We start from the raw sequence: 27,158 nt of genomic DNA, 5'->3' as shown, positions 1-27,158 counted from the left end.
CATTCACCAATATTAAAAACAGCATGAACCTTTGCCCATCTCAAAAGCCACTGAAGCTAAAGAGTGAGAACCTGTTCCTCAGTATAAGGCAACAGAAAACACCTGCTCTGTTAATCACAGGGCTTCCAGAGTTTTAGCTCTTCCTTTACTGGTGTGACTGTTCTAGCCCAGTTACTAAAGCTTAAGCTCTTCCTCTCTCTGTTGTGCCAACAAAACTTAAGAAAGGAAAGAACCAGAAAGTTCTTATCCAAACATGGGAGCTACTTAGAAAATTTTCAGTGCTTTCAGAAACCTGATTTACATCCTCAACGTCTAATAAAATGTTGACACCTCACCAAGAATAGACATTTTGTTAGGTCTTACAGAATTTACATCATGATAGACAACCCCTATATGCCTAAAACAGGACTTTGATAGTTGACTTCTAGTCTTTGAGAACTAGTTAATCAATAATTCTATAAATGCACTTGTTTCAAGTTTACTTGTTCATCTAAATGACCGTATAGTGCTCATATTTTAAAGAATAAAGAGAACTAGGACTCATTGACATTCCAAGCACTATACAGTGTACTTAAAGCCAATTATTTCATTTAATATTCAATGGAAAATCTTCAAACAGATATTAAGATTATCATTTTACTGATAAGAAAAATGCTCTTAAGTCACACATTTAAAAAATTATGGAGCTAAGACAAATATTCAAGTCTTTTTGACTTCAATATCAAAGTTCTTTTCATGATTACATGTTGCCTTTTAAAGACTAAAGACCCATATATTTAAATGTCAAACATTCTAAACCTAACATTTTTGAAGATATGAGATTAATGTTCTACAGACACAAATGAACCAACTCATATCCTACAAATTGACTAAAATTATTTTTAAAATCAATTTTATATGGTTAATCATTTTTATTTTCATATTAAAAAAAGAATTGCTTACCTCTACATTATTTGATAGAAGAACTTTATTTTTAAATGGCACAATTTCTCCCTCTAAAGATTTCATTGCAGTTATATATTTTGATTCCTCATCAAAGCATACACTGTTAATACCTGTTATATAAAAGCAACAATTTAAATGTGAAAGGATTAAAGAATGATTATTAGACATGATATACATGTGTATATATAATATGAAATATACACATATATCTCATATAATGCATATTGCATATATATCTCATATAATTATAATAATATAACTAATAGAATTATAATGTATATAGTAGTATCAGTATTTAAATGTCTTATTGAAGAAAAAAATCACTCTCTCTGGATGGATAGTCTTATCACTAATCTAAAATATTTCTTGAGAGCTAGCACAGTGGCAAACGCCTATAATCCCAGTAACACAGGAAGATCACAAGTTCAAAGCTAGCCTCAGCACTTATCAAGGCCCTAAGCAACTTAGCAAGACCCTATCTCAAAATAAAATATAAAAACTGGCTAGGGATGTGGCTCAGGATTAAGCACTCCTAGGTTCAATTCCAGGTACCAAAAACTTACAAAAATACAACATAAAGTATTTCTTATTAATATCTAACTATACATGACATAATTTGCTAATAGTCTTACTATTTATTTATATATCTGTATATTTGTTTATTAATTCTCACCATTTTTCAGAAAGAATTTTAAGCAAATTAATCAATTAATGCATGTAAATCAATAAGAACCATCATAACTCTCAAACATTCTTAGTAGGAAAATGAAATGTAATGCCATTGGAAAAAGACTTGCCAGTGTCTTATAAAGTTAAACATATACTCACTATATCTAAGTATGTACCCAATAAAAAGAAAGACATATGTCCACAAAAATATTTATATGAATGTTCAAAAAAACTTTATTCATGTTAGCCAAAAATTGGATATAACCCATACATCCAACAGATGAATGAATAAATTCTTCAACAGATAAATGGATAAATTCTGATATAGTCAGACATTGGAATACTTTTCAGCAATTAAAAAAAAAAGAATGAAATATACCTGTAAGTATGGCAAAAACATCACACTAAGCAAAAGAAGCCACATACAAGTAAATATATAAGAGTACATTTGACAGGGTTGGGGTATAGCTCAGTCTGGCAAATACCTGAATATTTATAGAATAAATGTTGAAACCTACCAGCAAACAGCTTCTTAAGGTGAGACTGAATCACTGATGGGTTAGTAGACTGGCCCAGTATTTCTAATAAGTCATCATCACCAATAAAATAAAATCTGGGGAATGCTGAGCGTTTTTCCTAGTAAAAAGGAAAAGAAAAATAGCTTTCATTCTTTTCAAATAATTAAGATATTAAGGACTTTACAGTTTAGTATATATAGACTGTTTAAAAAAAATAAACATGCCTCTAAAAATTCATTTAATGATTTCTGACATCTTTGAAGTTGATCAAGTACTGTAAGTAGAGTATTTCTGATTCCCGCATGAGCAGTTAATGTTGTGACTCTATTGTCTTTCTTGATGTCAGTCATTATTGATCTATAAAAGAAAAATTACTGTCACATGTGGATTAACATTTTTATCTGCTTCAAGTAAACTGTAAGTAAACTTAACAGCAATATATTATTATGCTTTTGATAAATCATGCTGAAAATTAATAATATTTCACAATTTTTATCCTTCCCTATTATAAATTTTTATTTAATTAATTCATTAAACACTTATTAAGTCCCATCTCACAGATCTAAGGTTCCAAGGACAGAGAAGAACATTAAATAATTTCTCAAAATATTTAAATAAATTTATAATAAATGCTAAAAAGAAAAGGTACAATGTATTATTAAAGTAACTAATAGGACAATCCATAACTTATGACTTCTTTGATAATTAATTTAAACTGTGATACAAACAATGAATAAGAAGAGAAGTCGGAGGACAACAGTTTCTGGCAAAGATCCAAGGAAAGAGCTATATGTGTCTGAGAAACTATATCCTAGACTCACAAAAATAAAAGGAAAGCAGCACAAAAAAAAATGTCTAGAGACATAGACAAGGAACAGATCATGTTTTATCCTTAGAGCAATAGAAAGTCATTTTAAATTAAGTCGATGTATTTTACAAGTAAAATGAAAGTTTCACATACAGGATTAAAAGAAGTGATGAAAGTGCATTTTTAAATGATGACTGGCTATTGTGTGAAAAACATAGTAGAAAAGACAAGAACAAGTCAGAAGGTTAATGCAGAATCTATGTAAGAAAGTATTTTAGAACAGAATTGAACCAGTAGAGGTATAAAAGGTATTCAGTTCAAGATACACTAAGTAGGTTAAAATCAATCAAATTTGATAACTTAATGAATTTGGAAGTGGAAGGAACAGGACATATCAAGATATCCATTATGTAGGGGCCAAGAAGGTAGCTCAGTAGTTGAGTACATGATTAGTATGCATGAGGCCCTGGGTTGTGGTGGTAGTTGCTGCTGCTGTTGTTGTTGAAGAAGGAAACTGGTGACTTTAGGAAGTACATATATTGAGTAGATCAATAAAGACCTTATCAAAAAAGGTTAAAAAAGTAAATGCTTGAAAGAATGAAAACTGCTTTTCAGAATGATCCACTAGAGAAAATGATCCACCAGAGAAATAGATTGAACACACAGGACACCAATAATGTACTGTATTAAGTACAATATGAATAAAATACTGCCATATATGTCCAAGTCTTATATAGTGATACCAACCTAAAATCTTCATCAACTCTGTTGAAGCGTGTCTGTTCTTTTGGCAATGCTCCACGACCAAAAATGGGTTCCAAGTACATCCATTTTCTTTGAATATGATTTAAATTCTGTAGGTATTCATCTAACTCTGCAAGTTTTCTTTCCCAAATTGACACTTTATCTTCAAATCCTTTATAATATGGAGAATCTTTTAAGGACTGAAGAAGGCATCTGTTATCTCCAACCTGATTGACTATATCTTTCCAGTCTTTAATTAGCTTGATAGTTCGATTTTGGCTGTCTTCATAATCAATCAATGTAAACACTGCTCCAACTCCCCAAAGATCAAGTTCACGTAAAGCTTCTCTGATGGTAACTTCACCTTGTGCCCGACTATTTAAATCCTATTTAACACAAAATATCCATGTTTATTATTTCAAAATTAATTCCCTTATAAGTAAATTATAACAAATATACTCTTTTGGCACTACTGGGATTGAACCCAGGAGCATTCTACCTCTCAGCTAAATTCAGCTCCATTAAATTTTGTTTTAAGACAGGGTCTAAGTTGCTAAGGCTGGCCTCAAACTTAGGATCCTCCTGCCTCAGTGTCCCAAGTAGCTGGGATTACAGGTATGCTCCACTGAATCTGGGTAAGAACATACCTTAAGCAAAATATATTTTATCCGCATGTTCATAATAAGGCAAAAAAAATAAGTGCATACATTTTACAAGTAATCTAGGAAAATAACTGGCTGTTGCCTCAAAGCATATCAGATATTTAGCATTCATGATTATGTGATCAAAGTATATACAAACTTTAGCCTATGTTTGTTTTTTCATTTCTATAAAAGAAAAACAGATAATGTTTTGAACAACCAACAATAAAAAATTTAAAAAAGATAAAAATTTTAAAAAAAGAAAAAAAAAAAGAAAAACAGAAACAAAACTAATCTGGCTTATTTAAAGTTCTGCAGACCAAAAAGCCAAGTTTTGGAAGAATGGAACTACAAAAATGTTATTATAATCTTAATTGTGATTTCTGATTCATGTAACATAATTAACAATCAACTAGAATTATATCCTAAAACAATCATATTTTATAGCTTTCCGTGATTATCAAACATGCTCCAGAATTATTGACAAACATAAAGGTTGACATTTTGGATAGAAAATAAAACAAAATGCATCTAAGTCTTATGTATTTTCACAATGAATGGCCAGAACACAACATAGAAACTCTGCTACTTAAGACAGAATTGTCACAGTTTTATTTTCACCTGAGACCTTTTCTGAATCTAATTATTAAACTGGTTTTTGATTTTTGTATCCTATCTTTCAATTTGTAGCACAGTACATTATTTGAAATTCATTCTATGTAAGATAATTTACATAGATTAAAACTGACTTCCTTCATAAGGAAAATTTTTTTTTGTATTTCATATGTTTTCTCTAAGAAGGGGTTTATATTATTGTTTCTATAATACTATACATAGTGATATATGGGTTCACAGGTATTGCTAATGAAAGAATAATAGAATAATGGTACATTGTTACTATTTTTAAGGGAATAAAAAAATCTCATTTGCAAAATAGTATATTAAAAAAGATCAAATTAATGGGATATTTAGAAAATTCTCTTACTTTAAGTTCTAAAGCTTTGGCTACAATTGTATCAGTTACTCTAAGCAAATCACCAAACTGTAATTTCTCTAGGCTAGTCCCCCTAGGAAGGCCAAGTAGACGAAAAAGGTCAAGCCAGTGATCTGGAGAAAGATGCTCCCCTCTCACATATTTCAAGATAGGAATAGAAGTCTGTGGAAAAAAAGAGAACAAAAAGGCATATTTACACACATATGCGTATATTTGCAAAATACAAATTATTTACTTTCATGATTTTTAGCCGTCAAAATTTTTAATTACTGGGCTATACGGCTCAGTGATAGAGTGCTCGCCTAACACATGTGAAGCACTGAGTTCAATCCTCAGCACCACATAAAAATAAAATTGATTAATTAATTAAATAAAGGTATTGTGTCCATCTACAACGAAAAAATTTTTTTTTAATTTTTAATTACTCTATTATCTTATTTAACAATCTTAAAATGATGTTTTTAAACAGAAGTATATAAAACTTTTTATTAAACATTGTTGAAAATACATGCAAATTTCCTTTGTAGTTTAACATATTTTAAAGCATAGATTATTTCTATTTTTATTTGAAGATATGACATGTATTGTAGTAAGATGATTAAATACTCTATAACCTTAACAATAAATGTCCTAATTAAAACTTCTTTCCAATTGGTAGCAGAAATATTTATAACAGTTTACTCTATATTTCTTATTTGTTCATGTAATAGAGTAAATGAATTGAAAAATATATAAATTAAAATTTTGGTTCAGTCACCAAATAGTAAAAAGATAAATTAAAGTTTCAAATATCATTTTTAATTATCAGAAGTAAAACAATCCTACTTTATATTTGTCAACTTCTGATTGTAACTTGACTGTCATAACCGAATGTTCTTCAATTTTCCTTAATCTGTCATGCCAATTCATCAAAAATTCCTCAAATAGATATGTCTTAGTCCTACAAAATAACAAAAACACATATCAGAGTTCATATCCCCAAAACAAACTAAATTATAGAAATCTAAATATTGTTTTTTAATCAAACCGGAAAGTAATCCAATCTTCATCGGCCATTTCCTTAAATCCTTGCTGAAATTCTTCATAAAGGGTCCAAATCTGTGCATAGCTTTCAATGTCTTTAGCTATGCTATTTGCCATAGAGAAGTTAGGCTCGTCCAGTCCAAAATGATGGCAATCATCACTATAGAAACAAATATTGAAATATTAAATTAAAAAAAGAAAATTTATAAAATGTCATTATTCAAATAAATTCTGTGTGTGTAAGAGGAAGAAAACGTGTGTGTGTGGCGGGGCGGTGGGGGGGACATGTATGTCTTTTAGTTGAGATAGACAGTGTAAGATTCCTACAGTACATGAGAATTTTACTTACATAATGGTCACTTTTTTCAAAAATGTCAACATAGAGTTGGTAACATATTTAGGGAGATTTTTTAGTATATAATATATATCATATATAATATATATAAATGTCCATGATTTTATAAATCTATCAATTAGTCCGAAAACAGTCTTTTCAATTGACTATAAGATACTCTTCATCTAATAGGTATAATGCCTTTTAATAAGAATGGTATAAAAATTCCATTCACCTAAGAAAACAATTATTTTATGGATACTTTTACCTAAATAAAACAATGTTCAAATTAATACCTTGTATTATTTGTACATTATTATAAGGTAAACCAACAATCCAGCTTTTTCTTTGAAGTCTTATTTTTATTATTTATTCTGCTAGATTCATTTTTTTCAAATTCAAACTATTTTTCCAACAATTTTATATATTCCATTTTTTTTTATTATTGGGTTTTTTTAGATATACATGACAGTAGAACCCATTTTTATATAATTACACAAGCATGGAATATAACTTATTCTAGTTAGGATCCCATTCTCGTGAATGTACATGATGGTGGAATTCACTGTGTTGTTTTCATATATTTCATATATATATTTCACTGTGTTGTTTACATATGTACAAGGAAAATAATGTCAGATATTTCAAAAATATTTCACTGTCTTTCTTTTTCTATTCCCCCTTCCTTCCCTCCATTCCGCATTGATCCCATTTTTTCAAATTTTCTTTAGTTGTTGATGGACCTTTATTTTATTTAGATATATGTGGTGCTGAGAATCGAACCCAGTGCCTCAAACATGCTAGGCAAGTGCTCTTCCACTGAGCTATAATCCAAGCCCTATGATTACATTTTTAAGTAGGATGAGATCAGAAAAATATCACAATGCTTTAATTTAACTAATAAATAAATTTAATCTTCTATTTCTTGAAATTTGCTTTATTTTACTAGCCTTACATAACATAACTCCTAAGAAAGCAGTATGTGAACATGTATTATTTGCAGTTGTTAAAAGAACTATCAGGAAAGGCATTAAGACAGCAGATATAATAAAACTGTTAGCTTAACATATAAATGTAAAATTTCTTTTTCAAACTAATTGGTTATAAAGAAAACACATACACCAGTTTTTTTCTTATGATTTCAAGATCATCAAATTCAATTTTTTTCTCTTTTATTGACTTTGCACTTTTTTCAAGGGTATTTTGTTGGCCGGTTTCAATAATATCATCACCAGGTTTCAATTGGTCCCAACGAGCTTTAAATTTTTCCAGTTCTTGATAATAGAGCTGTAGACGTGATTTCACATTTCCTTTCATCACTTCAATCTGTAAGCCAACAAGGTTTAAATAATTTAATGCAGAGCAAAATTTCTATTTTCACATTTTTATTTCTAATATTTTCTGTTTTGAAGTGATAATATATGAACACTAACTTTCCAAAGCATTGTTTTAATCTCAATTATTGACTTCAAGTGTAATAAAATAATTCTAACGACATAAAATTGGAATATATATTTATGATAACATGTAATAAAATAATTCCAATGATATAAAATTAGAATATATTTATGATAACAAGAGATAACATTCAACTATCATCATTAAATCATTTTTATGACTAACAGCACCGACTACAACTATCAATAAAAATGATGTAATAAAAAAAATGTTCAAAGACTGGTGGTTCTGAGTATATAGTGGCTTAAAAGGAAGGCTTTTCCAGTTTTCCATGCAGCAAAGAGCCATCAGACTAAATTCTAGTATATAGCATAAGAATGCTACAGATGTGTACAACCTCCAGATTATACCCTTAAAAAAGACAGAGGATGCGCATTTCTCTTTCCCTCTTCTTTATACCTTACTAGGTAATTAAGTGGGCCCCAGACAAAGTCATAGACAGAGGCATCATTTCAGCTTGAAATTTAACTTGAGAAAGAAACTTAAGCTGTAATTTTTTGAGTCTTCATTAGAATAGTCAAACTGATATCTTAATAAATTCAGTAATTTAAAAAAAACAATCAATTTAAGGTATATACATCAGGCAAACACTAAACTCATTCAAGACTGGAAATAAGATTATGTTTCAAAGGGACTATTTTCTTCTTGGCATGGTAAGAAATGAAGACAAACCATGTGATACATCATTTACATAAAATATGTATTATTTTACTTTTAAATACTGACAAAGGTCAATTTAAACATCAACATTAAATTCTTATAAATATGGGCTATAATGGAATAAATATAAGCAAAAAATGTGAGAATGAATTGTTTCCATTTTTAAAACCTAATTAATAGGTTCTTACCTGATCTTTAACCATAAGTTGGTGACTTTCCATCATTAACTCAAATTTATCCCACTTAGCTTTCAGATTACTAATTGTTTCTAAACCTCCACCTGCCACAGTTCGTAAAAGTCTGTTTTTACCTTCAGCTTCTTGAAATAAGGGCAAAATCTAAAGGTTAAAAGAAAAACATGTGACAAAGTATTTCATCAAATCTCTTAAGATTTCATTTATTTTATTTCATGATTTGCTTTTTTAAAAATCAAGATTTTAGCACGGGCCAGTGGCGCAATGGATAACGCGTCTGACTACGGATCAGAAGATAAAAATCAAGATTTATTTTTAAACAATTTGTTAAATTCCTAGATATAAACTGGAATGCTTAATTATTATTATATACAGCCCCTTGTTTAGCATACCGTTTCTGTAGCTCCTCTAAACAACCTCCCTCTTACAAACACACTTATATACACATACACACACATGTTCCATGAGAATAGAACACATCCACAGCTGCATTCCAACTCCTACCACAATGCCTAGAATGTATCAGATGATCTGTAAGTATCTGTCAAAGAAATAAATGAATGACTCTGTGCTTTTTCCAAATGCCATAGTTTATAATCATTTCTTCTTTAATTATTTTTACTAGACAGATATATTATTTTATTCACCTTTAAATTTTCTTTTATATCTTTCAACCTATTACATAAAAGTTTATAATTCCTTCCACAAAGAGGTACGTATATTTGATGAGGTGGGAAGTAGTGATTGAACCCAGGAGTGCTTTACCATTGAGCTACATCCCCAGGTTTTGTTCTATTTTATTAATTTTGAGACAGGGTCTCACTAAATTGCTAAGGCTGGCCTCAAACTTGAAATCCTTCTGCCTCAGCCTCTTGAGTAGCTGCAATTACACATATGTGCCCCTACATCAGGCAGTGTATTACTGTCATTCACCATTAAATTCACTATATGACTTTAAGTCTATTGCATAGTAGGGACACATAAAAGTTTGTGTACTGACTTGAATTATTTCTTCTTCTAGTCTAAAAACAATTGAAATCAGCCATAATATGTTCATAAAATTTTGGCTTCCTTATTCTGGGCTCTAGCCTTATGGATACTGGTTTTATGAATCTTTATCCCTTTTTCATATGTCTTTAATTAAAAGCTCTTCCATCGTGTGTGTGTGTGTGTGTGTGTGTGTGTGTGTGTGTTCATAATTCAGCCCTACCTCCATAGTTTAGCATCCTAAAATTACAATTCTGAAGGTAAAAGCATGAATTATTTAAATTTATTCTTACGTAATATCCTTATTCACAATAATATCCTTAAACACAATATTCTTATGTCCCATCATAAAACAGACTGCAAATGCTTCTGAAAACAATATAAACATTACCTTTTTTTTTATTATATAAAAACAGCACCAAAAGTCTGATCATCTTCAGACAAGATTGATTAAATTATATAAACCTTTTATAATGCTAAGATTACATATTTCTAAATAAGCACATAAAACTAACTAATTAAAAAATCTCCAGTAGGATAAACAATAATAACTTTAATTTGGGATTCTTACCTCTGGCTTCTGTTCCTGCAGCTTACTGTACTGTAAATTTGCATCGCCTATTTCTTCCACAGACTGTGGCATAACTGTTAAGATTTCCATAGCCTCAGTAACAAATGTATCAATTTTATGTAAATGAGCTGAGTAGATAACATTGAAATATGTCACATTATTATTATCACAAAAATATTTGATTATGTCATTTCTAAATCCAGAAGTGTTAGAAGTAATCACTACATAAAATGCATTAAATCCTAAATTATTATTTGCTTTCATACAATAAAATTTCAAAATATGGAATAAGAAAAACAATTTTTCCAATAAAATTTTGTTTCACATTCCACTTAAAATTTTTGAAAATAGTTATTAATAAATTTCACTAACAATTACAAATATTTTCAGTCTTTTAAGTAATATGCTAAAATATCTCAATTTGTTATTTGAAAAGATAAGGAGAAAATTCATTATGCCAGAATTCCTTACCTTTCTCAGTAATATATGCAACAAACTTATTCTAGTTTAAATTCTAAATAATAAAGATATCCTCAATCTTTAGACCAGTAAAGAAAAAAATGAAGATTTGGTTCTTTTTACTTTTACATGACAGCAGAGTCCATTTTGATAAAATTATACATGCATGGAATATATTGTATTTTAATGAGGGCCCCAGTCTTGTCAATATACACAATGGTGGGACTCAGTATGTTGTATTCATATATGTACATAGGAAAGTTATGTCAAATTCTTCCACTGTCTTTAAACTATTATTTAGAGAATTTTTTCATATTTTCTACTTCAGTTTTAATTTTTAATCATTAATATTCATATTTTATAACTATCACAGTATATGTCTCTACATCCAAAATGAAGTTAACATTAAAATTAAAAATTGTTTTTACCCTGGATGGATTTCTTCAAAGAAAGAATAAGCATATCAAATAACTTCTGGATGAGATCATCAATCACAGTCTTCACAGGGTTGCAATTAATATTTAAACAATCAACCTTGACAGAACTGAAAAAAGCCAATGAACATATGTGACATGAAAAGACTAATTAAAGGAAACAACCTCCTTAAAATATTATAATAATTTTGTAAAAACATTTAAAAATGTAAGACAAAAGTATTATTCTGATCTTTAAACACATTAAGATTTTAGCTTTAATTTAGCAAAAATGCCTTATTACCACTATTCCAAAGGTTTTCATTGAAAGATTTCATTACAACACTAACTTTTAATCATCTAATGTATCAGTTTTTTAAAAAGCAGCACATTATGAACCACAGAAAATTCAACAGAACATGTCAAATATTTCAAGCTCTAATTGCCACGGCATGTAAATATGTAAATATTTATAAAATAAATTCACTATACTGCAGCAAAAATAAAAACAACAATGATAATGAAAAGAAAAAATATATAAATAATAAAGATTATTATAGCACTAAAATAATAATTGAGATACCATATTATACCTATCAAAATGATAAAAATAGAGAATGGTTAATTTGCATTTTCAAACATGTAGGCAAAACGAAAACTCTCAGAAGTGCTACTGAAAGTATTAAATAATTCAAACTTTGTGAAGAACAATTTATATATCATATAGTTTTAAAATAGGGAATTTCTCTGATTGTTTAAATGCCAACTTTAGAAGTTTCCCTAAGGACTCCAAGACTTGTATACAATTATCTTCATCAAGGCATTAACTGTAATAGTGAAAACTTAGAAAAAAATCTAAGTGCAATAATAGCTAAATTATTATATATCCATATAATTAAAAATAATATTTTTGAGGATAATAAATAATATGGTAAAATATTAGAGAAATTATTTTTTAAAAAAAACAGGTTACAATATGATTCAAACTTCCTAAGTATATGTATGCAATGTTTTGAATGGAATTTGCCCCCCAAAATTTCATGTGCTGGAAGTTTAGACCCCAGTGTGGTGGTGATGAGAGAGGTAATGGAGCCTTTAAGAGGTTTGACCTAGTATGAGGTGATTAGGTCATTGGCAAATGCTGCCCTCAGAAAAGAGTAACGCTGGCCTCAGAGAGTCGATTATTATAAAAGGGCAAGCCTGACCCTAATCTCTCTGACTTCATGTCTTGCCATATGATCTCTCCCTCCTATATGCATTCTCACCACCATGGGGTCCTTACCAAAGCCAAGACAATGCCAACACCATTCTTCCAAACCTTGAAAACTGTGAGGTGAATAAAATCTCTTTTCTTTGTACATTACCCAACCTCAGATAGTTTGTTATAGCAATGGACAATAGACTAATACAACATACTAATATATCCAAACCATCAAATAGCTACTGCCATTGTATTTTTCAATATTTTTTAAATTTATTTTTAAAAATATACTACTTTTTATTATAAAAAAAATTAAGCTAATTCTTTTCATAGTGTCCTTAATGCAGATTGTAATGTTCTAAACAAAGAAAGTTGAATTAGACTCACTCATCTGAGGAAAGTCTCCTATTTATCTTAAATTATGCAGTTTTAAAAAAGATATAAAAATTTTGGCCAGAAATATTACTTAGACAGATATTTTCCCTTTCCAAACCACAGAGCCAGGGGAGAACCTCAGAAATCAAGTTATATGTGTTAAGTATTCACAGTTATAACTTAAATATGATTTTCCTTTAAAGCTTTATTAATTTTTTCTCAATCATCAACTAGTTTGAAAAGCCTAAACTACAGTTTTAGCCAGCAAAAGGTATAAGTAAAAAAATTATATGTATTATTGGGTTTTTTGCTAATGGATTAACATAAAGTGACATAATTAGAGCAAAGAAGTCATAATCACTGACTGTTGAATTCTATGGACATTCAACAAGACTAATATTCATCTTTCATTTGAAAATATTTATAATATGTAACTGAGATTCCATTCAACCAAAGAGAGAACAGGAAGATATCTCATTGTATTTCAAAGATACCTACCCAAAAATTATATCCTTACTGTATACCATCTTAAATACATCACTAGTTGTAGCTTTTCTAATCTTATACCTTCAAAAAATACCACTGAAATAAATACCTGTGTATGTATTTGTATGTGCATTTATGTGCATGTTAGCTTCGATGCATACACGTTAATTTATTAGCAAGAAATAGCAAAATGGAATGTGGGACACACATTCTTTTTTTTTAACTTTGGCAAGGAAGCATAAAGAGAAAAGCTATCTACAGTAAGGAACAAATAGAAAAGGTAGCAGCAAAATTCTTGAGTAGTTACTCTCGGTTTGAGTGCCAAAAACTTAATTTGATTAATTACTACTGGTCTTTGAATGACTGATACATCTGGAATATCTTTATTCTGCCATACAATTCATTGTTTTCAGACTGACCTTCCAAAAGCACAGCTTTGATATAGACACATTCCTGTTTAGAAATCTTCAAAAGCTAAGCATTAGGGGCTGAGGCTGTAGCTCAGTGGCAAAGCACTTACCTATCATGCATGAGGCACTGGGTTCAAGCCTCAGCACCAAATAAAAATAAACAAAATAAAGGCATTCTGTTCATCTACAACTACAAAACAAAATTTTTAAAGAAAAAAAAAGCTAATGATTATAAAATGAATCCCCTATTTCAGAATGTAATACTCTCCCAAATCTGTACTTCAATCTATTTTTCTCAGTATAACTGAAATCATACCTTCTCTCACCTTCCATTATCATTTCTAGGTCTCAAAATTCTAATTCAATTGTTACTATTATAACAAAGCTTTCTCTGATTTTGCCCCAAATGAATGAGTGTCATCATCCTCTGAATCCTCATAGTTTTAGTTCAACCTCTAATAAGGAATATGGACTATTCAATTTGTTTTTAATGACAATTAAAAACTAACATTTACTGAATTTATATCCTGTACCACTAATTTATATTCAAATTACTAATTTAACTTGCAAAATACTATAAGATAAATAAATACTATTGTTGCATTTTATTTTTTTTTTCAAGAGAGAGAGAAGAGAATTTTTTAATATTTATTTTTCAGTTTTCGGTGGACACAACATCTTTATTTTATTTTTATGTGGTGCTGAGGATCGAACCCAGCGCCCCGCGCATGCCAGGCCAGCATGTTACCGCTTGAGCCACAACCGCAGCCCCTACTGTTGCATTTTAAAGCTGAAGATATTTAGCCTCACAATTTTAATGACTGTCAAAATCATGCAGCTAATTAAGAGCCATCTAATTACTCCTCACTGTACTTGACTTATTAAATGTACTTGTCATACTGCATTACCAGAGAGTAAAGCAACTTGATTTGAAATTCACTCTTCTTTATTTTGTATCCCTAGAACACAAGGTTTTGCATGTTATAAATGCTCACCAAATCTTTATTAAATAATAAACAAATTAATAAAGGTGTTGTCATCTTTTGTAGGTAATATATACACTATTACATGAGGCCTTTCATGGAATGTTTATTGCCAAAAGAAGTGGTGGGAATTTCAGATAAGAAAGGGGGACACATTCTCAAGTAGCTAAGTTATGAGAAACCCTTCAGAGATTTTTATCCACATTTAAAGTAATACTTAGATGCAGCACTATGTTGTATACTTCCTAAGGCTTTTAAAAGGGAACAGAACAATACAAAAGTAGAGTTAAATACCATTAATTTTGTATACTCTAGTATGCTCTCTCCAGTAGCTTCTGGGCTGATGCATATCAATTACCAGATCCTAATATCAGAAATGAATACAAGCCTCTTCCCCCAGTCTTTTCTACCCAACTAGATGCCAGCCAGCAGAGCATCTAGAAGGGAAACTTCATTCATTCTACATAAATCTCCACCCAAATAATACTCAAATGTCAAAGTAGAGTTCTATAGGAAAGAACAAGCTGATTTGATTTCAATCCCACTGAAGAGAAAGTACCCTTACTATCCATATCAAAAACTCTTATGAGGAGCTGGGGCTGTAGTTCAGTGGTAGAGCACTTGCCTAGAACATGTGAGGCACTGGGTTGGATCCTCAGCACCACATAAAAATAAATAAGTATATTGTGTCCATCTACAACTAAAAAAAAAATTTAAAAAAACTATTATGATACATAAGTATTACATTAACCTTGGAAGTCGTTCCACTTCTTTCCCTTTTGTTTTCAGTGCTTTAAAGTTTCTCTCCCAATCATGTACAGTAAAAAGATGCTTGTCCACCAGAGCTTCCATATCGACTTGCCCAATTACAATCCATTCCTATTTAAAGAATAAAAACATAATTTTAAAGAAATAGAACTAATAAGTTGATATTTAAAAGATTAAAATCCAACCATTAAGACAAATAAAATGAAGAAAATGTGGCCATTCAATAAATGTCAATTCAAATAAGTAAGTGTAATGATCACTACATAGACTAAAGAATGAAGAGGGGGGGGAAAAAAGATTCAATATGAAAATATAGTAATCATACACTTTCTAAAGAAGTTAATAACCTTTCTTTAGATTCTCTTCTCAAATTAGATGTACATAAAATACAAAAATAAAATCACTTTTGTAAAGCCAAAACTCACTAAAAGTTACAAATCTGAAAGTATCAAGACTTACCTAGTAGATTCTAGAAATTTAAAATGCAAAACCACTGCAGAGGGGCTGGGATTGTGGCTCAGTCATAGATTGCTTGCCTAGCATGTATGGAGCACTGGGTTTAATTCTTAGAACGACATATAAATAAATAAAAAATAAAGGTCCATGACAACTAAAAAATATTTTTTAAAAACACTGCAGAGGCAGTTAAGGAACTGAACAAATTTAGTAAAATGTCTTCAGTATCAATACAAATGAGTCATGAAATTGGGGCTTCAAAGTGAAGTAAGCTGGTATGATTCACTTAAGCAGTCATGCTCCTCATAAAGAATGACAAATCAGGGACTCTGGTTTGCCATATTTTAATTTAATGCCACATAAGATAAATTATTAACCTGTACTTTTAATGTTAATTCAATCAACTGAAAGATACAATAGAAGGATGAAAAATTATATGTTTTGTACCTTATGTTGATGTAAAACAGCTGATAATCTTCTAAACAAATCTTCTGCTTTGCTGTAAATAGTAAGAAAACCACTTGCATTTCTATCAATCATAATAGAAAAAATAGATTCATCTCCTGCATCACCCACTCCTTTAAACTGATTTGGAATGCCAATGAATCTCTTCATTTCTCTGTAATATTTAGCCCGAATTTCTTCAAAAGGGGGCCTGAACTGTAACCGTCCCTGTCTGAAAATAAAATATAAATTTAATTACATATATTTATAATTTATATTTTAAAATATAAAATATTAGAAAATTATAAATTGAAAATTAAAGTGAAGTTTTAAAATATCTTACTTGTAAATTAAGTCTATATTAATTTCAGGCAGATTCTCATTAAGTGCTTCTAGGCCCATCTGATACTGATGTTCCAGAGCTTTATATAGTTGATGGTTCCAGTGCTGCTTCCATGCGTGCATATCACTTGCTTGGAATCCCTAATATGTTACATTCACATATTTTTATTTGAAAATTATGTGACAGAATAGATTTTTTATTTAATACTTTCATGTCACATAAATTACACTTAAAATTTTTTTTAAAAACTCATTTTAAATATTTTAAAACATGCAACTCCTTAATTGGCACTTTTAGTGAATTTTCACAGCATCATATATGAAAATATCTAATCTTATGCTTATAAAGGTCAGTAAAAATTAAAAATTAACCTAATATTAAACGGATTTCATATCTGTACTTTGTTTTATAATGCAGTACACAAACAAGGCTTATTTTATGAATACTTTAGTCCTCATGTTTTTCAAAATTTTTTCAAATTTGTTTCAATTTTTTCCAAATTCCCATCAAGTATAGCTCATCTTTTCTCTGCCTACTCCCTAAGTAACCTACTGGATATTTAAAAATATGAAAAATTTATTTTATTAGAGGGATAGCTTACATATTATTTTTGTTTCTACATAATCATAATTGTATCAATTCAAATACTTTGAGGTTTCTCTATATTGGGTACTAGGAATTGAACCCAGAGGTCCTTAGCCACTACACTTTTTATTGAAAGACAGGGTTCTCACTGAATTGCTAAGGGCCTAGCTAAGTTGCTGAGGCAGGCTTTAAACTCATGATCCTCCTGCCTCAGGCTCCCAAGCTGCTGGGATGACATATGGGTGCCATCACATACAGCCCGGGGTTTTTCTTAAAGTTCTAAAAACTGAAAACATCTAAGAGAGCTAATTCATATTCAAGTAAGATCCCACTATCAGCTCTTGTGTATCAGGCTCTGTGCTACTTGCTGTATATACATCATCTTATATCAAAATCTGAATAAAACTTGAGTTTTATCCTCCCTCCTAAAAAGAAAAAATTGTGACAAAGAGTTCTTTCAATCATTAGGCTTCCATCTAAACTGTGTTCTACAGATGTCAAAATCACCTAAAAGATAAATGATAGATGTTTAAGCACCAAGTCAGAAAAACAACAAACTCTTGAATTAAGGGATTAGGCATTCCATAAGACAAATAGATATTGATTTTTATATTTTCAATAGAAATTCATTGTTAATTTATAGACTTTATATGTAATTCAGTCAAATAATTCTAAATTTGATAGGAATTTATAAGCAAGGATTTAACAGATACCCTTCTGAACTCTCATCAATTCATATATTCACATTCTGAAAAGATCATTTCAAAGTATTGACACAAAGTAAAACATAATCTACCTGTGCTTCTACACTTGCTAAGCCCGTTCTCAGTTCTTGTAATCCATCTTTCCAACGTTGCTGCTGCCGGAGTAGATCAATATTCATAAGAACGACCACCTATTAAAAATTAAAGCATAATGCTGAAGGTGTAGTTCAGAGGTATAGTACTTACCTAGCACGTACAAAGCCCTGGGTTCAATTCCAGAAACACAAAAATAAATAAATAATTTAATTCTTTTTTTTAAATTAGAGCATTATAATCTCAAAGTGTTGATGGAAAAACAGTAACTTTTCTATAGAGAAAACTGACAAGGCACTATCCTAACCAAGTGATCAAGTATGACTCAACCTATAAGAAATATTAACACCTGCCTTGTGTACCAAGAAGGGCTAAATATTTCCATAATATTCCTGTCAAAATTGCATGATAAAATATCATATAAACCTAAATTGAGAGAGACTCCACAAATAACTGACCAGTACTTATCAAAAGCATCAAGGTCATGAAACAAGGAAATACTGAGAAGGAGAAGAGTAAAGAGACTCAATAACTAAATGCAAACTAAGAAACTGAATTTTATTCTAGAAAAAAAAGTTAGTAGAAATACTTGTAAAATTCAAAAGTCTATTTCCTGGTTTTGATAACCATACTAATGTAAGTTGTTCACATCAGGGGAAGCTAAGTGAAGTATAAATGTAAACTATATACTATTCTTGCAACTTTAAGTCTCAAATTATTTCAAAAATAAGACTTTTAAAATTGTGTCCTAAACTGGGTGCAGTGGTGTACACCTGTAATCCCAGTGGCTCAGGAGGCTGAGGCAGGAGATCGTGAGTTCAAAGCCAGGTTCAGCAAAAGCAAAGTGCTAAGCAACTCAATGAGACCCTGTCTCTAAATAAAATACAAAATAGGGCTAGGGATGTGGTTTAGTGCCCCTGAGTTCAAGCGCCCCTTATACCCCCCAAAAAAAATTGTGTCCCAATTAATTTCATAGCTTATTCAATTGTATAAACAATATATATATATACCTTTTCACAAAATGTAGTGTGCCATTTTCTCAGTTTTCTATTTTCAGTAGCAAGTCTTTCAGCAGCATTTTGGAGCTTTTGAATGTAGCCTTCTAATTCTTTAGGATTATCCCAAGTAATTTGTGACTTTCCTCCACTTCCTGCTTTTGAATTCTATGGTACAATAAATTTCATTTAGTATTTAGATAATTTCTTTTTTCCGAAAGATTTAATTCTATATCATAAGCTCGATTATCCCCAACGCCGACCTGCAATAAAGAAAATATAGCTGAGTGTGGTGGCGCAAGCTTGCAGACCCAGTGGCTCAGAAGGCTGAGGTATGAAGATCACAAGTTCAAAGCCAGCCTCAGCAATGTAGTGAGGCCCTAAGCAATTTAATAGGACTTTGTCTCAAAATAAAACATAAAAAGGGGTGGGGATATTGCTCAGTTATTAAGTACCCCTGGATTCAATCCCCAATACCAAAAAATTTAAGTATATAATAATTTCTATAAATTATATGGTCCAGGCAAGATTGAGTAGCTCGATTTCTTCCAGGGTCTCCCTCTTATAACTAAAAACCCTTACATATAACACAGCAAAGAAGCATAGAAAGACTAAATGGTAGAATGAAGAGAACAGGTAGTCCAAACATTTCAGGAATTAGGTAACAACATACCTCGGTTTCCTTACTGTCTTCTATATATTCTGGCTAAGTCTTTGCAGAAGACTAACTTTAAGAAGTATTTTCTCTTGAGACAAAAGGTTAGGAAAATCGTGAGGAATGCACAACATACAGTAGCCAAAGGAAAACTACCCCCTTTGCAGTTTCAGTGGGACCAAATGGATAACTGATTCTCTATCGCTCCTTGTAAAAGCAGGCCGTGTTCTAATTCCTATGCCAAGGTATTGTTGATGGGGCTAAAGAGGAAACGGGGCTTGCACACCCTGCTTGCAGGCAGTGAGTTAACACAAGTTGATGCCTCACTTTCACAGGATGGAGGGGAAAAGGAGGCACTGAACTTTCACTCCTCTCATCTGCAATTAAACAGTGCAAATCAGTATTCCACTTTCATTAAAATGGTTCCTGCAGGGTCCAACAGGAAAAAAAAACAACAACACACACACATATACCCACCCAGAACTATTTTCTAAAAGGTGAGGATTAAATATTATCAAGTATCATAATACCATGTCTAAATGACCAGGATATAATTGAAATCATTCATGATATCAAAAACTAGGAAAAGCACAACTTGAATGAGAAAAGATAATCAAAAGATGCCAATACTGAAATGAATTTGATGCTGGAATAACCTGACATGAATTTTTAGGCACTCATAATAAAAATACTTCAATAAGCAATTAAAAACTCTCAGAACTAGTTAGAAAAAAAAAAAGAAAGAAAATTTTCAGAAAAAAATTGAAATGTATAGAACTAAAAAATACAATAACAAAAATTTTCTTTAAAAAAACTTTATAATTAGACCCAATAATAGAGTGGAGATGTTAGAAAATAGAATCAGTGAATTTGAGGACAAAGCAATAGGATTCACCCAATGGAACAAGAAAGAAAATAGGGGAAAAAATAGACAGGATTCTCAGGGAACTCTGAGATAAAATAACTAATACACAAATACTGACATCCTAAAAGGAGAAGAGAAACTGAAATAAGTATACAAAGAAACAATGACTGAAAACATCCAAAATTTTGCAAAAGACAAAAACCTGAATATGAGTGAATCCCTAAAAGATCAAACTTAAAAAATCCTATGCCAGATCACAATAATAATAAAACTTCAGAAAACTAAAGGAAAAAAAATCATTGAAATCTTGAAAGCAGCCAGAGAAACAAAGTATTATTTGAGAGGAATATAAATCTGAATGATAATGAATTTTTCTGAAATCATGGAGATAAGCAAAAAGAAAAACAGCACTTTAAAAGTGCTAAAACAAAACAAAAACTGTCAAACATGAATTTTAAATATGGTAAAAATATCCTTTAGGAAAGAAGAGAAACGAAAACATTCCCAGACAAAGAAAAACTAAGAAAATTTGTCATTAGCCTATCTACTCTTAAAGCATGGCTAAAGGAAGAATAAACAGATAACCAAAGAAGCTTGGAACTTCATAAAGGAAAAAAGAACATTGGGATGAGAAAAAATAAATAAATATAAACATATATTCAAAAATACACACACACACACACACACACACACACACACACACACACTATCCTTCCCGTAAGTTCCTTAAATCTTATAATGTTAACTAAAGCAAATACTTAAGACAAATAAGAGAGTAAACAGACCTACAGAAAAGTAAGGTTTCTATACTTTAAGTGATAAATGGTAGTGCAGAGTAAGTCCCTGAAATATAATGATGAATGAATGAAACTAAATAATTATAATAAAGTCAATAGAATCTTCTGTGAATCAGTTTAAAAAGCATTTATTGAGTAATTACTACATACCACTTACTGTTCTATTGCTACAGAGTATGAAAATATATCAAGTCCCTGCCTTCTGAAATTCTACAATATAATGAGTGGCCAAAGCTTTATAAAGAACCTTAGTATTCTTTCCATTCTACTCATATCTTAGCTTTGTCCACTATTATGTCTCATTTAACATACACATAATATATATTCATTTCTCAGAAGGCAAGTTCAGAAAATATGTTTTCAGAAATATCAACAGATGTTAATTTTGAATATATTTATTAGAGAAGAAAAAGTTACAACAACAAAATAAGCGAAATGTTATTTCACATTATAAATGAAACATTAAAATATTGTGTATTAAGTGAAAAAGGTTAAAAATAATAAGAAATGATCCCCTATTCAAAATATATACTTATAAAGGTATACATAGCAAAAGAAATTTAAAAGGATATATACAAACTGTTAAAAAATGACCATCTATTAGGCTTTTTTGTTGTTTACCTGTATTCTTAAACTTTCCATTAAACTCGTGTTATTCAAAACAAATTTATTTTTAAAAAAGATTTAAAACATCTACAATATGAATTATACAGTTGTCAGTAAATTTTTAGCCTGAGACTTATGTGCAGAAAAGAGTTAAGATCATAAGTCTGACTTAAGATAGTAAGTTTGACTCATTTGAAAGGACTCCTTAAAAGATTGGCCATTAGCTAGCAGGGTTTGGGAACTTAGATTTCTAAAACAGTCCCACCACCTTAACTGATTGAATGATACCCAAACAACATGGTTTATGCTAAATAGTTGCTTGTCTTCTAGGAGTCTAGTAGTTTGGTATATACTGGGCAGAAAATGCCTATGTGACCAGCTCCCAATATAAACCTGAGTGAGTCTTTAATGACTTTCCCTAGTAAAAACATTTCACATATATTACAACTTGTTGCTGAGGGAATTTAACACTCCCTGTATGACTCCACTGGGAAAGGATTTCAGTGACTCCACTGAAAACCAAGAAATAAGAATCACTTCACATGTAAAATCTAAATTATAAAACATAAAAAGTAGACCTACCTTAATTATCTGTTCAAATGCTAAGGCAGATTGTAACATCATTGGCCTTTGACTCTGAATCATTTGTTGATCAATAGAATTATAAAAATGTGCCACCTACAAAGTAAAACTTTAGTTAGCAATAATTGAAAATAAGTGACAAATTTTTTAGTTTTAATTTTTCTCCATTTTTAAGATGGAAATTATAGCTTTTCAATCATAGGATTAAACCAAAAATAAGTTTTTATATCAATATAGGATTTATTTATGAAGTAATATACACAATCAATGAACATAAGCTAAGTTCTTATAATGTGCCAACTTATGTCCTGAGGCTGATTAAACAAAAATAAAACCAGTTCCCAGGAATCAAACAGTTAACAGTCTCATAGAGTAAAGGACCAGTGAGGCATGTCAAATGCTAAAAAATCGAATTCTTAACTCCTATACCTCTCCAAACCTGCTCCCTCCATTTTCAGTACATATAATTATTTAGACATTTATAATTATTTATACATATATTATTTATACATGTATTGTTTTTATACATATATTGTTTTTATTCTCTTCCATTCCACATCAACAACATCCTATTACCTATACATTCAAAATATATCTTGAATCCAACCACCTCACACCACCTCTATCAATCCCCCTCTAATTCATTCACCCTCATCTCTTGGTAAAACAGTCTTCAAATTAGTTTCCTTGGCCAAATACGGCCTCTGATAGTTCACTCAAAGCATCCAGAATAATCTTTCTTAAACATGTATCACACTTCTTGCCTACTCAAAACTTAATGACATCCAATACAGTTGAAAATAAAATCCATAATTCCAAAACTCTTTTTAAAAACCTTCCAATGATTTCCCAATAAAAAATGATCAAATGCAAAACCCATACCTTTACCCAGCATATAAGATTCCACATAAACTGACCCTAGTTCCACCACAAACCTCTCTCTCATTGTACTGCAACAAAGGTGGTCTTATTATTTATTATTCTGTCCTACCAACTAAGGCTTCCCTAAGGAATTTTGCCTCTATCATTCCCTCTGACTGGAACAGTATTCCTAAACACATTTGTAGGGTTCTTTTGCTCACTTTATGTCTCTTCTCAAATGTTACCTCTTCATTGAGGTTGGCCATGTGCACTCTATATAAAATAGCTGTGTTTGTTACTATCTCTTTACTAGGTTTTATTTTTTTTCAAAGCACTTATCATTCCCCAGAATTGTATTACTTAGCTATGTGTTTGCTATCTGTGTCTCCTACTGGAATGACAGCTCTAAGAACAGTGCCAATCTGATTGCAAACAATAAATACTTGTTGAGTTAAAAAAAGAATCAACAAATTGAGATACCTACAAGGTACAGTGGTGGACAAAAGACATTGTCAACACTGTTGAGAGAAAAAGAAAAGGTTCAAGGAATAAGATAAAGATGATATCCTGCAGTGAGTATGAGGAGTCTAAGGAGATATTGTCTTAATTTTTGTATTCCAACACCTCACAAAATTCTTGGCACAGAGTATGTGCTTAAAAAAATAAATAATTTTAGAACATGCTCTTCTTCACACTGATATGCAATGAAAAATACACTTTATTTGGTGAAGAATACCCACTCTACTCATTTGGAACCACAAACGTAGGCCCAGGCAAGGAAAATAGTTCAGTGGCAGAGCACACACAAGGTCCTGGGCTCAACACCTAGCACCAAAAAATAAAATAAAAATTTAAGCCCAGAAAAAGCACAATCAGAAGACAAGAAGCAAGAGAATATATAATATTTCAACAATCTGACCATACTGCTCTCTCTCCAACATTCTACTTCATACTCCTCACTCTAGCTAAATATATCTGCTCATAAATAAAGGTATACAGAAATACATTTCCTGAGTTGTTCTTCCAAAGGTAAATATAAATACTATATGACCATTCACTCATTTGTTGAGCCATACTGTGACAGACCAAATACTTAAGAAACAAAAGTAGCAAGCCTCTTTGCTTTTGCTTAACAAAATCATCACACATTCCCTTGCATAACTGAGATTATGTGAATGCTCTTCAAAATTCACAACAACCATCAATCCTCTGCAAAGACTTAACTCATACTACTTCTATGCCTGTCCAGGAAAAGAATTGAATATTTCCCCCTCTATACATTCACAGAACTTTGAACATATATAATATAGTATTTAAAATACATTGAATATTGTGTGTCTGCTTGTTCACATAACTGGGCTATAATTAAATAAATATGGGCTTTGGAGTCAGAAAGACTTGGTATAAAATTCTAGATTTATAACTTACTAGCTACATGTAATTTTTATACATGTGATCTCTAATTATGTAAGTAATAAATCAGAGAATTAACTGAAATATAGTAGGTCCCCCTTTATATACAAGAGATATGTCCCAAGACCCCCAGTGAATATCTGAAACTGCAGATACTTCTGAACTCAAATAATTTAATGACTTTTCTATATTAACTAAGTACTTATCACATATCATGGCCATAAATTCTGCAACTTGATGTGTGACAACAAAATTAGCACAAATTTCTTTTTCCTTCTTCAAAATTTCTGCATAAAAGATTAATCCTTTACTATATATCTTATCAACCTTAGCACATAATTTTTTTTTCTTTCCTTATTAGGTTGAGAACTTTCACTTAAAGTTAGCACTTTACAGATTCTCTTTGGTACATCCAAATTGCTAGCATCATTATCCTTTTGCTTTGGGCCCATTACTAACCAAAATAAAGGTTAGCTGAATGCAAGCACTGGAATACCATGAGTGATCAGAACTGATAACAGAGATGAATTCTACAGGGTGGTAGCATTTACAGAATGGACACTGGATAAAGGGATGATTCAATCTTGGACAGGAAGAAGTACGATGGCAGATTTCATCATCCTACACAGAATAATATAAAATTTAAAGCTTAAAAATTGCTTATTTCTGGAAATTTCTACTTAATATTTTAAATAAAACTATAGGAAATGGCTACAGATCTATCACAAAGCCTAATATTTAATGAGCACTCAAAGTTTAATTCATTCTCTCTCTCTAGACCAGTTAACCTCAACTGCAGCTGATTTATACCCTAGAGGACATTTGCTAATGTCTAGACATAGCTTTTATTATCAGGACTAAGCAGATACATTGGAATATACTGAGTACAGGCCAGGGGTACTGCTAAACATTCCACAATGCAGAAAACATTTCCCAGGGAAAAAAAAAAAAAAATTGTTCCAAATCATTAAAAGTGCAGAGGTGAGAAATCCTGTGTCAGTCTATGATAGCTATCTATTAATTTCTCATTACACAATAACTAGCAGAGCAGGTGCTCAGTGAATCTTTGTTGAATAGAAGAACAAATGAAAGGTCAAAACCCAAGATATTGCTCCTGCCTTCTAGATAATTTTTCTACACTCTAACAGCTACTAATCAAGTGAAAGAAAAGATGAAAAAAAATCCAATACAATATAAGTACTATAATAATGATTTTCATATCAGAATATTAAACAATATAACACAGAATATTAAACAATCAACTAAAAGAACACACAATAGAGAAAGTAACTTAAGTTGGAAACTGAACAATGACACTGGGTTTTTCAATCAGAGAGGACAGATTTTAGTGCATGGAAACATGCTCAGAGAAAGGCCAAGTTTCATATTATCAAAGTATAGTACTACATTTAGATTTAAATGCCCCCCAAAGCTCCATGTCTTAAAGGTTTGGTCCCCAGAAAGGTACTACTGGGAAATGGTAGATTCTTTAAAAGGTGAGGACCAGTGGGAGGTCTTTAGGTAAATAAGAGTATGCCATTGAAGGGAACTATGTGACGCCCTTGATATGTCCCCGCTGTATTTTTGCTTTAAGGTCATGAGGTAAGTAATTTTGCTCCACCACATGTTCCCACCATGATATGCTGCCACACCACAAGCCCAAAAGCAAGGAACCAACCAATCATAGACTGGAACTTTCAAACTATGAGCCAAAACAAACCTATTCTCTATGTATTAATTATCTCAGGTATTTGTTATAATGACAGAAGTTGACTAACACACATAGAATACACAATAGGGGAGAATATAGGCAGTGCCAAACTAATAAGTTAGTTGGGATGTGATTAAGAAAGGCCTCATCTGCCATGCTGAGGAGATAGACAATGAGGTGATAATATTGATCTTAAACATGTAAATGACATGATGGTGCTAAGCAAATGGCTAGAAACAAAGAACAATCTATTAACCTGAGAATTCTCCAATAATATGCCCCCAAAAGGCAATCAGAGGACTCTAATTGGAAGGTCCTTTAAAAATTTTGCAAATAACATAAAAAAGAGGGAAAAATAACAATATTCTATTTTTCTAAATGTTTTTAGAATGAAAAGAAGAACAAAT

At 30.9% G+C, this 27,158-nt stretch overlaps 1 protein-coding gene across 1 annotated transcript in view; it reads right to left on the bottom strand.

Annotated features, from left to right (window-relative positions):
* The window catches only part of Dync2h1 (dynein cytoplasmic 2 heavy chain 1), a 377,152-nt gene that overhangs the window by 329,510 nt on the left and 20,484 nt on the right, over nt 1-27,158 (bottom strand). The window contains exons 13-29 of the mRNA XM_071616653.1: nt 22,767-22,862; nt 19,277-19,429; nt 18,266-18,364; nt 16,885-17,024; nt 16,545-16,773; nt 15,625-15,752; nt 11,434-11,549; nt 10,547-10,674; nt 8,983-9,132; nt 7,797-8,002; nt 6,347-6,502; nt 6,145-6,259; nt 5,311-5,481; nt 3,688-4,070; nt 2,357-2,489; nt 2,133-2,250; nt 943-1,055 (exon numbers count right to left, since the gene is read on the bottom strand). Coding sequence (XP_071472754.1) covers nt 943-1,055; nt 2,133-2,250; nt 2,357-2,489; nt 3,688-4,070; nt 5,311-5,481; nt 6,145-6,259; nt 6,347-6,502; nt 7,797-8,002; nt 8,983-9,132; nt 10,547-10,674; nt 11,434-11,549; nt 15,625-15,752; nt 16,545-16,773; nt 16,885-17,024; nt 18,266-18,364; nt 19,277-19,429; nt 22,767-22,862 — 2,634 coding nt within the window. The remainder of the gene's footprint in view (nt 1-942; nt 1,056-2,132; nt 2,251-2,356; nt 2,490-3,687; nt 4,071-5,310; nt 5,482-6,144; nt 6,260-6,346; nt 6,503-7,796; nt 8,003-8,982; nt 9,133-10,546; nt 10,675-11,433; nt 11,550-15,624; nt 15,753-16,544; nt 16,774-16,884; nt 17,025-18,265; nt 18,365-19,276; nt 19,430-22,766; nt 22,863-27,158) is intronic.

Source organism: Marmota flaviventris, chromosome 9, assembly GCF_047511675.1.
Source record: "Marmota flaviventris isolate mMarFla1 chromosome 9, mMarFla1.hap1, whole genome shotgun sequence".
Lineage (NCBI taxonomy): Eukaryota > Metazoa > Chordata > Mammalia > Rodentia > Sciuridae > Marmota > Marmota flaviventris.
The sequence above is the reverse complement of the archived record's forward strand: the minus strand, read 5'-3'. Positions and strand labels throughout refer to the sequence as shown.